Source organism: Antechinus flavipes, chromosome 6 (assembly GCF_016432865.1).
Source record: "Antechinus flavipes isolate AdamAnt ecotype Samford, QLD, Australia chromosome 6, AdamAnt_v2, whole genome shotgun sequence".
Lineage (NCBI taxonomy): Eukaryota > Metazoa > Chordata > Mammalia > Dasyuromorphia > Dasyuridae > Antechinus > Antechinus flavipes.
Genome location: NC_067403.1, coordinates 185,713,641 through 185,725,757, shown reverse-complemented (window position 1 = coordinate 185,725,757; position 12,117 = coordinate 185,713,641). Strand labels below are relative to the sequence as shown.

At 42.7% G+C, this 12,117-nt stretch overlaps 1 protein-coding gene across 1 annotated transcript; it reads right to left on the bottom strand.

Moving 5' to 3' along the window:
• Positions 1 to 342: 342 nt before the first annotated feature.
• On the bottom strand, positions 343 to 11,866 carry FGF20 (fibroblast growth factor 20). The gene is made up of 3 exons (XM_051964829.1): positions 11,560 to 11,866; positions 4,684 to 4,787; positions 343 to 1,489 (listed from the first exon to the last, which is right to left on the bottom strand). Exons 1-3 carry the CDS (start codon positions 11,864 to 11,866, stop codon positions 1,244 to 1,246), a joined length of 657 nt encoding a protein of 218 aa, XP_051820789.1. The 3' UTR covers positions 343 to 1,243.
• Positions 11,867 to 12,117: the final 251 nt, after the last annotated feature.

Here is a 12,117-nt window from a genome sequence, read left to right as displayed (position 1 = left end):
CTGCCCAGTAGGGAGAATACTAGCTTTAGAATCCAAAAAGTTCTATTCACCCCCAGATTATTATTTAGGTGATGGCAGCCAAGTCACTCCCAACTCTTTGCTCATGGAAAATGGGGATACTGTCCAATTCACAGCAATGTTAGAGGGAAAGTATATGTAACATAGACATGGGAATGGCCACCATCATGAACTCCCTAAATTGAAATGCTTGACAACCTCAAAAGTCAGCTGTTTCCAGAATTCATAGTGCTTCATGCTCTTATTATCACACTCTACATGTAAAATAAAGTCACAAGTCTTTTAAATCTTTAAAAATATTGAAAGAAAAAGGAGATAAAATAGGAAAAACATTTTAATTCCCTTTCAAATGTGCATCGAGTTTAATACAAGTTGTTAAGGCATTCTAGGCGCCCTAGAGCCAAAATTTTCAAAACAATACAGCAATAAGGCAACTGCATGTGCATAAAAATATAACCTAATCTATATTTTTATTTTTCAAAAATGAAATTCAAGACATGATGCTCTTCTGGATGGGTTGTACAAGGCATCAGCATTACAACCCAAGACTCCACAATCCTGGAGTCCATAACTCTACAACATAGCATTCCAGTCAATGGACATCTGGTTTCTGCATTTTTTTTTGCATTGTCTTCATATCCCAGTAAAAAATAAATTCTTTAATAAATAAATATATAAAATAAATATACGAAATTTGAAAATGTATAAATAGTCCATCCAAAACTGAATAGCAAAACCATTTTCCAGGTTGGTGGTCTGATTGGAGATCCAGTTCCATCCACAACTCTCATGGGTCCAAGTCCTATGTCATACTTGGAGGTCAAAAAATAAGATTTGTGGCAAATCGTTTTCACCTATTTTTCCAATACTCTCTTCTGTAATATCTAAAGTCATTACTTCTCATCCCACTCTCAAGGTAAACATGATCCAGGGAGATTAGGCGCCCACAGGCAAGCAGAGTCAGTCAGGTTTCAACCTTAGTCAAGAATCAATTAACTATCATTTAACAGTTCAAAATGGAGCTTAAATCCATAGCTACAGAGTGGGCTTCATCTTCCTAAAACCAGATTTGGGCAAAGAAAAAATAAAAACAAAAGAACAAAAGATCTTCACTTGCCCATCCTTCCCAATCCACACTCTTTAAGCTGGGGTGATGGAGGAGGCTTATAGGCCACTGAAACAGCAATGTTGAAGAAGACAACCCATAAGGTCACAAAGCCCTTATTCAGCTATATAGCAGCACATCCCTATAGAGCTCGGGCACTCGCTCTGGGTCCACCGGCCTGGGCAGAAAGTGGGTAAACTTCTGATGGCGCCTTGACCGGGATCCATCCCGTGGAGTGCCATCTTTGTTGAGGGCCACAAAGAATCTGCGGCCTGAGTCCCCGTGTTTGTGTATGTTGGACGAATATGTGTTGTACCAATTCTCTTCAAACTGCTCCCTGAAGACACACTCAGAAGTCAGTTTCTCCTGCAAGAAGAAAAGCAAGGATCAGCTGAGAGAAGTTTTTGGAGGATTTCTTACTTGTAATACCTTGTTGATGGCTTTGTATTTCCTACCAAAGTCAAGAATCTTTGGTCCACAATTTGGCTTTCATCGACTTCTGGAGAAATGAGCATGTCTTAAGTGTATACTTGAATTCCCTGGGTCCGTACTATGGCCCATCCATTTTTTACACTGCTACTGTTACACCTTTCAAATTAGACTTTAACAGGGAAGAGAGAAACCACTAAATTCTGCAGTCTCTGGGATGATTATGTCTTCATTTTCTGAACCTTGCTGCACTTGCCCTTTCTGCCTCTTGCTCTGAATACTGATATCAGAAGTACCATTATCTCTGCAAAGGACATGTCACTGGATTGCCCTGTTGGTCCATCCTTGTGATTCCTCCTCCCAAAAAAGTCCTTCCCTAGCCACCACTCTCCCCTACCTGTTATATTCTAATGGGAAAAAGAAGGTTCATGAGAACAGAAACTGTTTCACTTCCAATGCTTAGCACAGTGCCTAGCATACAGTAAAACATTTAATAACTATTTTCTCATTCATTTATCACCTTTCCTAGCTGCTCCCTGGTCACATCTTGAATGGAGGCTCTAGCCTTTGTTCATGCTATACTTTATGACTGGACTGTCTTCCCTTCTCATTTTTGCTTCTTGTGCTAACAAGCCTCTAAGGCAGGTATTCTTTTTGTAAATAGTATTTTATTTATTTCCAATTATATGTAAAGATAGTTTTCAACATTCATTTTTATAAAATTTTGACTTTCAACTTTTTTTCCTCCTTCTCCCCCCTCTTCAAGACATCAAGCAATTTGATATAGGTTATACATGTGCAATAATGTAAATGTCCTTCTACATTAGTCATGTTGTAAAAGAAGAAATTTTAAAAAAGAGAAAAGTCACAATAAAACAACAAAAAAAGTGAAAATATTATGCTTCGACCTGTATTCAGATTCTATGGTTTTTTTTCTGGATGTGAATAGCATTCTCCATCATGAACCTTTGGAATTCTCTTGGATTGTTGTTGAGAAACGCTAAGTAAATCACCCACATAATGTGGGTGTTATTATATACAATGTTCTCCTGGCTCTGCTTATTTCACTCAGCATCAGTTCATGTAAGTCTTTGTAGGAGATTTTTTTAAATCATAAGGAAAGCGTTCTTAACCTGTTTTGTGTCATGAAACCCTTTTAAAAATCTGGTGAAGCCAATAAATTCTTTAGAATGTTTTTTAAATGCATAAAATGGAAAACCAATATTAAAAATCAATAAAAACTATTAAGTTTTAAAATGTTCACAATGTCTGGCTAAGAACTTCTTCTGAAGCATGTCATCAAGACCATGTCTCCCCATGAAGTCTTTCCTGAGCCCCATCTGTGATGGCCTCCAATGCTTTGGCTCTCTCTAAGGCACTTGTGTAATCTACCATGGTTTTTGTCTAATTGTGTCTGTGTCTGTGTATAATTACTTTATATCTCAAGTAATGCACTGTAGGCACTTAATAAATGTTTGCCAGGTAAATTGATTCTCTTTTGTCTTATATTTTCCCCACTGAAGAAAAAAGAGAGATTTTGTTCTTTGTTCTTTGAAAATCAGACTGTTCTTAATGCATTATTGATGGATTTGTGACCTGATTCATCCATTCTGTAGAAGAATTTGGAGTCCAGAGGGCTAAGTACCAGTAATACCATTATTAAATCTATGTTTAAAAAGAAATTTTAAAAAAGGACTTATATGTACAAAAATATTTATAGCTGTTCTTTTCTGGTAGCAAACAACTGGCTATTGTGATGATATCTATCAATTGGAAAATGGCTGAACAAATTGAGGTATGTAATAAGCTATAAGAAATGATGAGTAATATACTCTCAAAAAACCCTGGAAAGACTTAGAAGCTGATGCAAAGTGAAATGTACCATGTACAAAATAATAGCAATATTATAAGATGACCAGCTTGAATGACTTAATTATTCTCAGACATAACAATGATGCAAGAAAATTCTGAAGGACTTATGATGAAAAATGCTGTACAAATCCAGAGAAAGAATTAATGGTGTCTGAATACAGAATGAAGTATACTTTTTTTACTTTGTTTTTCTTGAAGTTTTTTTTTTGTCTATGTTTTCTTTCACAACATGACTGATATTGAGAAATATGTTTTATATGACACCACATGCATGAGCTGTATGAAATAGCTAGCCTTCTCTATCTCCCACTCCCTCGCCTCCCACACACCCATTATTATTCTATACTGGGATTATGGTGCATTTTACTTTCTCAAGGATCCAGTAGTAAGTCACATATCGTGATAAGATGATCTGGCTGCTCTGTAAACTACTTGCCCAAATTAAACACATAAAGGGAGGAATGAGAGGGAAGAAGGGAGAGAATTTGAAACTCAAAGTTTTAAAAACCAATGTTAAAAATTGTTTTTACATGTAATCAGGGAGGAATAAAATATTAAGCAAAAAGAAATAAAGAAGAGAGGGAAGAAAGGAAAGAGGGAAGGGAGAAATGGAGAGAATAGAAAGAAGGGAAGGAAGGAAGGAAGGAAAGAAAGAATGGAGGGATGGAGGGAGGAAGAAAAAGAGAGAGAGAAGGGGAGAAAAAGAGAGAGAGAGAGAGAGAGAGACAGACAGACAGACATTTCATTATATATCAGAATTCTATAAATATAAAGCCCAGGACTTATTAAAGAAATAGAGAATCCCTCAAATGAGATAAAAGGAAAGAATAAAAAGAAAAGTCTCCCTCAGACTTCTCTGAAGGTGGAATTGGTGGGGAGGGGAAGGAGGAGTGACAAGAATTGAGGGGAGTGTCAGAGAGAAATAAGTATACACATCCCTGGGCTATCACCTCATGCAGCTCTTAGCAAAATTGGGAAATATAATTCAGGGCACTGAACTTCAGAGCCCACTCGATGTCACTATTTCAGTGGCTCCCACGTAGGAATCATCTGTGTCGCTCCCTCTCAGAAACCACTCCATTTCATGGATACCTCTGCAGGGAATTCACCCATCACATCAGAGGCCTCCTCTCCAGATGCTGACCAACTAGAGAATCCAAGCATCTCTGTATTACAGTATTATTGTATATTGAGGGTATGTGCCCACACATCTACCCACACATTCTATTCAGGGTTCCAAAGAGCTGAGCCACACTTACAGATCCATAGAGTTCTCCTTTGTCATTCATTCCCAGGTAGAGACCTGTGTCCACACCTCTGATGCTGACCAGTCCTACAGCCACACTGATGAACTCCAGGATACCTGCATTTACAACAAAGCAAAGATGTCTGTTTATTTACTGTGTCCTTACTAAAGCACATTTTTCTGGCACCAGTTAATAGGAAAAGATCCGCCACTACCACCCCCACACCATTCCAGCCATCCTTGATCCCTTTCCTTTCTACTCTCCCCTACTAACACAAGCCAGTCTCATTATATCCATCTTAATAAGTTTAGTAAGCCTATCTTAGCATTTTTTTTGGTCAAGGAAACATGGATTTACATCAAATCATTGCAGGAAAACTTCATAACCTGATATCTGTGAACTTTTTTCCTTCAATATAATGGGTTTCTTTGTAATCCTATATATTTTATGAATTTTAAAATGTAATTTTGAGGATGTGTCCACAGGCAGATAGCCAAAAAGATCATGGTCCATAAGAAACTCAAAAACTTCTCAAAAGACCTTGCCCAAGATCACGTAGGCAGTAAGCAGGAAAGCTGGATTTTGAACCTAGTTTCCTCTGCTCCAAATCTAATGATTTTTCTCCCTCACTATATACTGTGGCAAGTTGCTCCCCTTTTCAGGGTTTGAGTTTCTTCAGTTTTAAAATGAAAATTCGAAAGATAATATTGAAGGTCCCTTTATGCTCCATCTCCTATGATGATTGCTACAGTGAACAAAAACAGATTTAATAAGAGCCTCCTTGCCTTCATTGCCATATCCTATAGTTCTTCCATTAGATCCTAGCCAATACTGCCATAGTCTATGTTTAAACTCTCTTTGCTTGGAGTCGCCCCATCCTTCCAGTCCTATGAAGAGCAGAAGGAGGAAGATCGATGCATTGCCTGGCTCATCTTCCAAACTCATTTCTTGGTTCATTGTACAAACTTCCAGTTCACAGAGGTTCAGACCATTTTTCAACCTTTGGCTTTCAGAGCCCGTGTACAGAAACAATTGTCATAGATGCTTAATGAGCTTTATCTTCCCCAGCATCCAAGGCACTCTCTGGTAAGAACTTTTGATGCTCCAGGGAGGCATAGAATCCTTTCAAGCCATGCTGGGGTCAGGCTGTGAGATACCCATAAACTAAATGACCTTCTAGCAGCTGGGAAGAATCAATGTTCTTGCCTGGAGGAGGCAAAGACAGACCAAAGTAATACCTAATTAAAGAGGAGGAAAAGGAGGGGGAGGAGGGACTAATAGGCAATCAAATAAAAATTAATTTCTATCAGACTCCTGCTACAGGTACCAATACTGGCCACAACATGGCTCAGATACACATACTTAGAATATTCTATCCCATGTAACTTTTAAATTGTGTAAAATTAATGGAGTTGAAACTCTTAATACAATAGCCCCATAGCTGATCGGTAACAATTCTCTGAATTACCATCTTTAAAAATCCCTTACCTTATAAAGGCCAGAAGTTATCCTAAAGACATTTAGTAGAATCAACTTTCTAGGATTTTAAAAATATAATTAATAAGCAGCTAATAAGACACAGTAAAAAAAAGTTCTGGACTTGAAGTCAGGAAGACCAGAGTTCAAATACATCCTGCAAGTCATTTAAACTCTGTCCGCCTTCATTTCCTCATCTATAAAATGGAAATAATAATAGTACCTACCTCCAAGTATAATTAGGAGAATAAAGTGAGATTCATAAAGCATTTTAAAGTAATATAGAAATGCTGATTGTTATTATTTCCAAAGAAATGTTTAAATAAAGTCATTTTTATTTGGAAATTCAGTATAAAGGGAAATATAGGAAGCCCCTCTGATCTCAAACTGGACTTAACAGGAGGAACTTGTGCATGTTTTGTTTGAAATGGGGACTGACCTTTTCTCTTCCCACTCCCTCAACTTTCCACTTTTTTCAATGAACACAAATGCCTAGGGAATTCTGGAAAATTTAAATAATTTTGATAACATAAAGCACTTTGCACAGTGTCTGGCACAGTAGGCACTTAACAAATGATTGTTCTCTTCCTCTCCATTGCAACTGGAGAAATTACACTTAATTACTTCCCACAATACCAACTGATCTGGAGAAAGCTCTGTCTGGTAGGAAACCAGTCTCAGGTGTTAGAGGAAGGAAGCCCCACCCACCCAGCAAGGACACCATTACTCTTTGTGAGAACTGATAGATCAATCATCAAGCATTTATTAAGCAACTACTGAGTGCCATGGAGAAGGTCCTGGAGATGGGATCAGAGAAATTTTCCTGATTTCTAGATAAATTTTTCAGAGGTCAGACCAAGTTTCAGTCATAGGAGATACCCTCACCTAGCACTGACTGAGCTGCAACTCAGGGAGAAACCTGTGTCTCTAGCCTGGATACCAAAACTCAATGTTTTGTCCTCCACTGACTAGTCCAGCTTTCTAGAGCCTTTGGTCTGCACAAAGGGTTCCCTTCTGGAAGATGCACAGGGTTGCAGGAGAAGCCATGGTAGGTATGGGGGATAGGATAGGAGACTACTAGAATGACAGGGCTGCTCACTGGCAGGTGTACTTTTAATATGTGTTCTGTTTGTCCTTGGGCATCTGTAAATAAATGTTCTCCTCTAGCAGATTCCTCATGGTATGGGGATCTAGCCCCAGGAAGAATTGGGTTCAATCACACAGTGGACACATACTAAGTATGTGGTCATGGGCAACTCCTTTCCCCTAAGTGCCTCAGTTACCAAGAGTTGACATGGCAGAGAAAGTGCCAAATTCCATTGATGGAGTCCTCCTCTAGGTCAGACCAGCCAACTCCTGGATCCCTGTCACAAACCCAGTTCTTGAGTTTTATAAACTGGATGTCTGAAAAATCAAGTGTAACTGAACTGCTGGGGTTAGGGTAGAAGATTGAGATTAATCTAGATTTTCCCTAATTGAAAATGGTGAGCAATCCCCTACATTACAAAGGGCCCTTCTGCACATGTGACAGTCGCTGGTACCCAGATTCCAATTCACAGATCCAGGCAAAGAAAAAGATGACCAAGTGTGTCTATATTTAGGTCAAACAATGCCAGTCCTTACTCCCCAACTCTAGCAAAACTCAGTAAAGACAAAACCTAAGACGTGATCAAGAAGAAATCGTTTCCCCTTTGTTCTGGGGGAGGGGGGGCAGCTGTGGATGGGTGCTTTATATACCTGTACACGCCCTCTCAGGATTCAAGCTCCACTGTTTGCAAGCTGCTCTGTTTTCCTCCCTGAAGAAAGAGGACACCCTACAGAGATTTGTAATCATTTGATTTCTAAATGAGATTTGACAAGGCTTTTTAAAATTAATAATGTAAGGCGGCAACTCCACTAAATCCTTTACAAAAAGAGGTTGTGGAAAAACTTCCAAGAGGTAAGCACAAATTCCACGTAGTGGGATGTTCTGACGCCCACTGTCCCATGAACCAAGACAGCAGGATTTTGTCATTCTGGTATCATTTTCAAAGCCAGCCTTCAAAACTCATCAAAAACAAATGAGTAAACCCCTGGGGCACAAATCAGACAAACTGAAGGAGAACCGGGAAAAGAAAGGGCAGAAGAACCAAAAAAGGCCTCAGTTTGATCTCTAGCTCTGCTTTTCTCCAAAGAATGATTTCATGATGATATATTCTAGGAAATCCAACACTGCGCAGAATAGCTCTAATTCAAGATTTAAGCTTGAAAGAGAGCTACCTTTCTCAAGTCTGCAAACATTTTACCTGCAGGGCATCTGAGGGACTTTGCTACCTGTGTTTTGGAGGGGTGTTTTTGAAATGAAGTCATACTCAACTCCAAAAACATTTTTTTCCTTAAAGTGGTGCCAAATTGCCACTAAAGGTAGCAATTAAGCATTCCCCTTAGTGCCTTTAAAACTGTACAAATTGTTATTTTACAATTTCAAGAAGTCATCCCTGGAATGTTTGGGAAATGTGTCCTGAATAACAGCAATCTGTAAAATGGCTAAAAAGGATAGTCCAGCAGGAAAGCCATTTCCCCACCCCTCTCTCAGCCCAGGAACTCCCTGCGGGCAGGTAGGACACAGTCAGTCAATCTCTAAGGCCACTAGGAAGATCCCAGGGTTCTCTAGGGGAAAGGGGGGAGGATGAAAGAAGCACTATCTTTCCTTCCAGTTATTAAAGTGCATTCTCCAACCACCTCAGTGCCCAGTTCTGGGCCAGGAATTAACTTGCTACCTCAAGGTCAAATCTGTTATACCCCAATTAACACCTAAGCACATATGTTTTCCAGGGCAAGCCAAAAAGGGGACTGATGTTCTGGGAAGCTAGCAGCATCCATTCTCAGGGGAGTAAACATCAGTCCTTGCTCAGGAATTTAACCAAGTGTTTACCAAGTGTTTACCAGTAAGGTACAAAGGTGGACCTAAGTAAGTATCTGACAGTCCCTACAATCCCCCGGAACTGGCCAGACACACATATGGAGCAGGCTTATCTATCTCACAATATATGTGGCAATAGAAGAAGACAAGAATGGATTTTTACCAGAACCTGAAATGGGGCAGAACTTTGGGCTATTCACCTGGAAGAGTTGCCTCAGCTGGAGTCTGTGGTTCTCGGGCTTCTTAAGGGTCAGAGCCCAGAAGTCCTGGGGATTCTGTATGAGTCAGAAGTACCCCAGCTCATCTTCCTCTGTCTCAGAGGTATATTTCAAAAGATCATAAGCTGGCCATGAGCTAAATCCCTGAAGGAAAACAAGAGTGGGGGAGGAGACTTAGTGGGAGAGGGGGGAAGAGACCTAGTGGGGGATCACGGCCAAAATGGAAAACTCGGGCTTCTTCTCTAAATCTCTGAGACCAGAGTACCCAAACGGCTCGACGGTTAGCAAAACAAAGGTGCAATAACATGGGATCCACCGAACAGGAAAAGATCACAAAGTTTATCTTCGTGGAGGGTTTAGGAGGCCCCAGAGCAATCAATCCTGGTACACAGACAGCCGGATGAAGAGAAATCACAGCCGGTTTGCCCGAGGCGCTACCCAGCAAACGTTTTTCGTTCTCCCGCACCCACGGAGAATGTCAGAGCCTGAGCTCCGACTCGTCCCTCGTTTGGGGGAAACAGGAAAGCAAGGGAATTAGCAGCTTACCCAAAGTTACACGGGCTAATAGGGAACATTTACATGGATTTGTTAAAACAAATATTACTGGTTTTGGTTCTCATAACCTTTCGACCTAGATGTTACTATTATTATCCACGCGGTCCAAATGAGGAAATTTGGGCAAAGAGATTTCAGTGTCTGGGGCAGGATTTGAACTCGGGCTTTCCCGACTCCAGATTCCCTGGGTTAGGAAGCCCGGGCTCTAGTTTTAAATTCGGACTAAGATATTCACTAGGTGTGACACCGGGACAGGTAGAAGCACCTTTGAACCTCAGGCCCTCCAAGAACCTACTGGAGCTCTTCACTTCCTCATAGGAAAGTGCTCGGCTAGCTTTCCAGTGAAGCACAAGGGAAGAAAGGTTTTCTCGGAAGCTGGGTCTATCTCCTGCTTCCCCGCCCCAGTCGGCTCCCTCACGTGGAGGTTTCTCCGCTAAGTTCCGCGCTCTCTCTCTCTCCACTTTCCTGGCAACTCTCCAGCGAATGTCAAGTCCCGTCCTGAACAAGTCTCCTGAGCACGGGCCAAACCACCTACGTCTCGTTCTCTCGTTGCCCTGCAACTGCACGCTTCAGCCCGCAAGCCTACGGGGTGAGGAAGTTGGGGGTTCGAATCCCAGCTGTAGGAACTGGCGGACAAGTCAGTTCCCCTGGTTTAAGTTTCTGGGAAGGGACTTTTAGTATTCACATTTCAACATAATTAGTTTACTTTGTGATCCTGTGTATTTTATGCATTCAAAAACACGAACTGGAGCAGGGGTCTTTCTTATAGGCTTCTCCAGGCTACCCAAAGTACAGAGGCCTAGGAAAGGCCAAGAATTCCTGCTCTAGACTGGGGCGTTCTCTTCTGGTGACCGAGAAAATAAAATACTCGTTCCCCACAGCTGTTTTAAGTGGAAAGACAAGCATATTGTAAACTGGGATGGGAGGGATGGAGATCCGGGTTCTCACTCATTTCTTGCTAGGGCATGGGAGTCAGAGGAAGAGATTATACTGTGTTACACACACACACACACACACACACACACACACACACACACACCAGCCTGCCAAACCCCTCAAATAGCTATTTTCAAATATAAAGAATAATAGAAGGCATTTTGTCATTATACTGGAGTTGCTTGGGAGGAAAGCTGCAAAATGCTCTGACAGGGTATCCAGTTACTTGCTCCCTGGGCAACAACCTTTGTTGAGCCTCAGTTTCCCCACCTGTAAAGTGAGGGCACTTCCTTTTAAGGTTCCTTCCAAGTCTGGAATTCTGAAAATCTCAGCTATCATGAGCTCGCAGGGCTAGGCTTCTTTCATGAAAGTTTGGAAAGCTTTCCTTCTTCCCAAGTCTTCTGCTTTTGGAGGCAGCTTTGACCTTCAAGAGCCTTCGTTTTGCTTCCCTCACCTGCTGGTCCCGCTGCAGCCAGGCAGAAAGGATTGACGGTGGGAATTGGGAGGCTGGACAGAGGAAAGCATCCAGCAGCTGCCTGACTAGTCAGTCTCCTGACACCCTCCACCCTCACCTCCGGCCGGTCCCTGCCAGTGGCCAGTCAGCAATGCTTGCATGGAGGCTTGGGGTAGACTCAGAACTGCAGGTTTTAATCCTTCTCTATTTTCACGTTTTACAGCTAGAGAAAGTAGGGCCCAGACACTTGTGGCTGGCCCTGGGTCACACAGCTGGTCAGCTATTAGGTAGGACAGGCGCGCTTGGGGGTTGGGCTCGCCTAGGTTTGGGGGCTGCGGTTCACTCACCGAAGAGACTGTGGTCCCGCCGGGTACCCCGCACACGGCCGTCGGGTAGTATCTGCAGGTGGAAGCCGGTCCGGCAATACAGCTGCCTCCGTCGCAAGACGCCCTGCAGGTGAGCAAAGTCCGCGGGCGCCCCTGGGCCGAGGCCAGGTCCGGGACCGCCCCGAGGGCCCAGCAGGGGCGCCCGCGGTCTGGGGCCCTGCCCAGCTGGGGGCAGCAAGAAGGGCGCGCCCAGCGGCGGCTGGGCCAAGCCTTCCCAAGAACCCAGGAAACCCCCGACAGCGGCATGGGCGCCGGCCACGGGAGCCATGAACCGGCCGCGGCCGCGGACTGCAGCCCTGTAACAGCCCCCAAGGAGGATACAGGGCGAGAAGGTGCGGAGCCACCCACACCACAGGGCCAAGGAGCTAAGAGTGCGGGGTATCCAGCAGCCGCTTAGATGTCCAGTTCGAAGGCGGAAGCCGAACGCGGCGGAACCATCAGGGAAGCCCCTGTCCGGGCGCCGCAGGTGCTGCCCCAATCCTCCACTGGACCAGTCGCTGTCCTTGTGGGGGAAGCGCA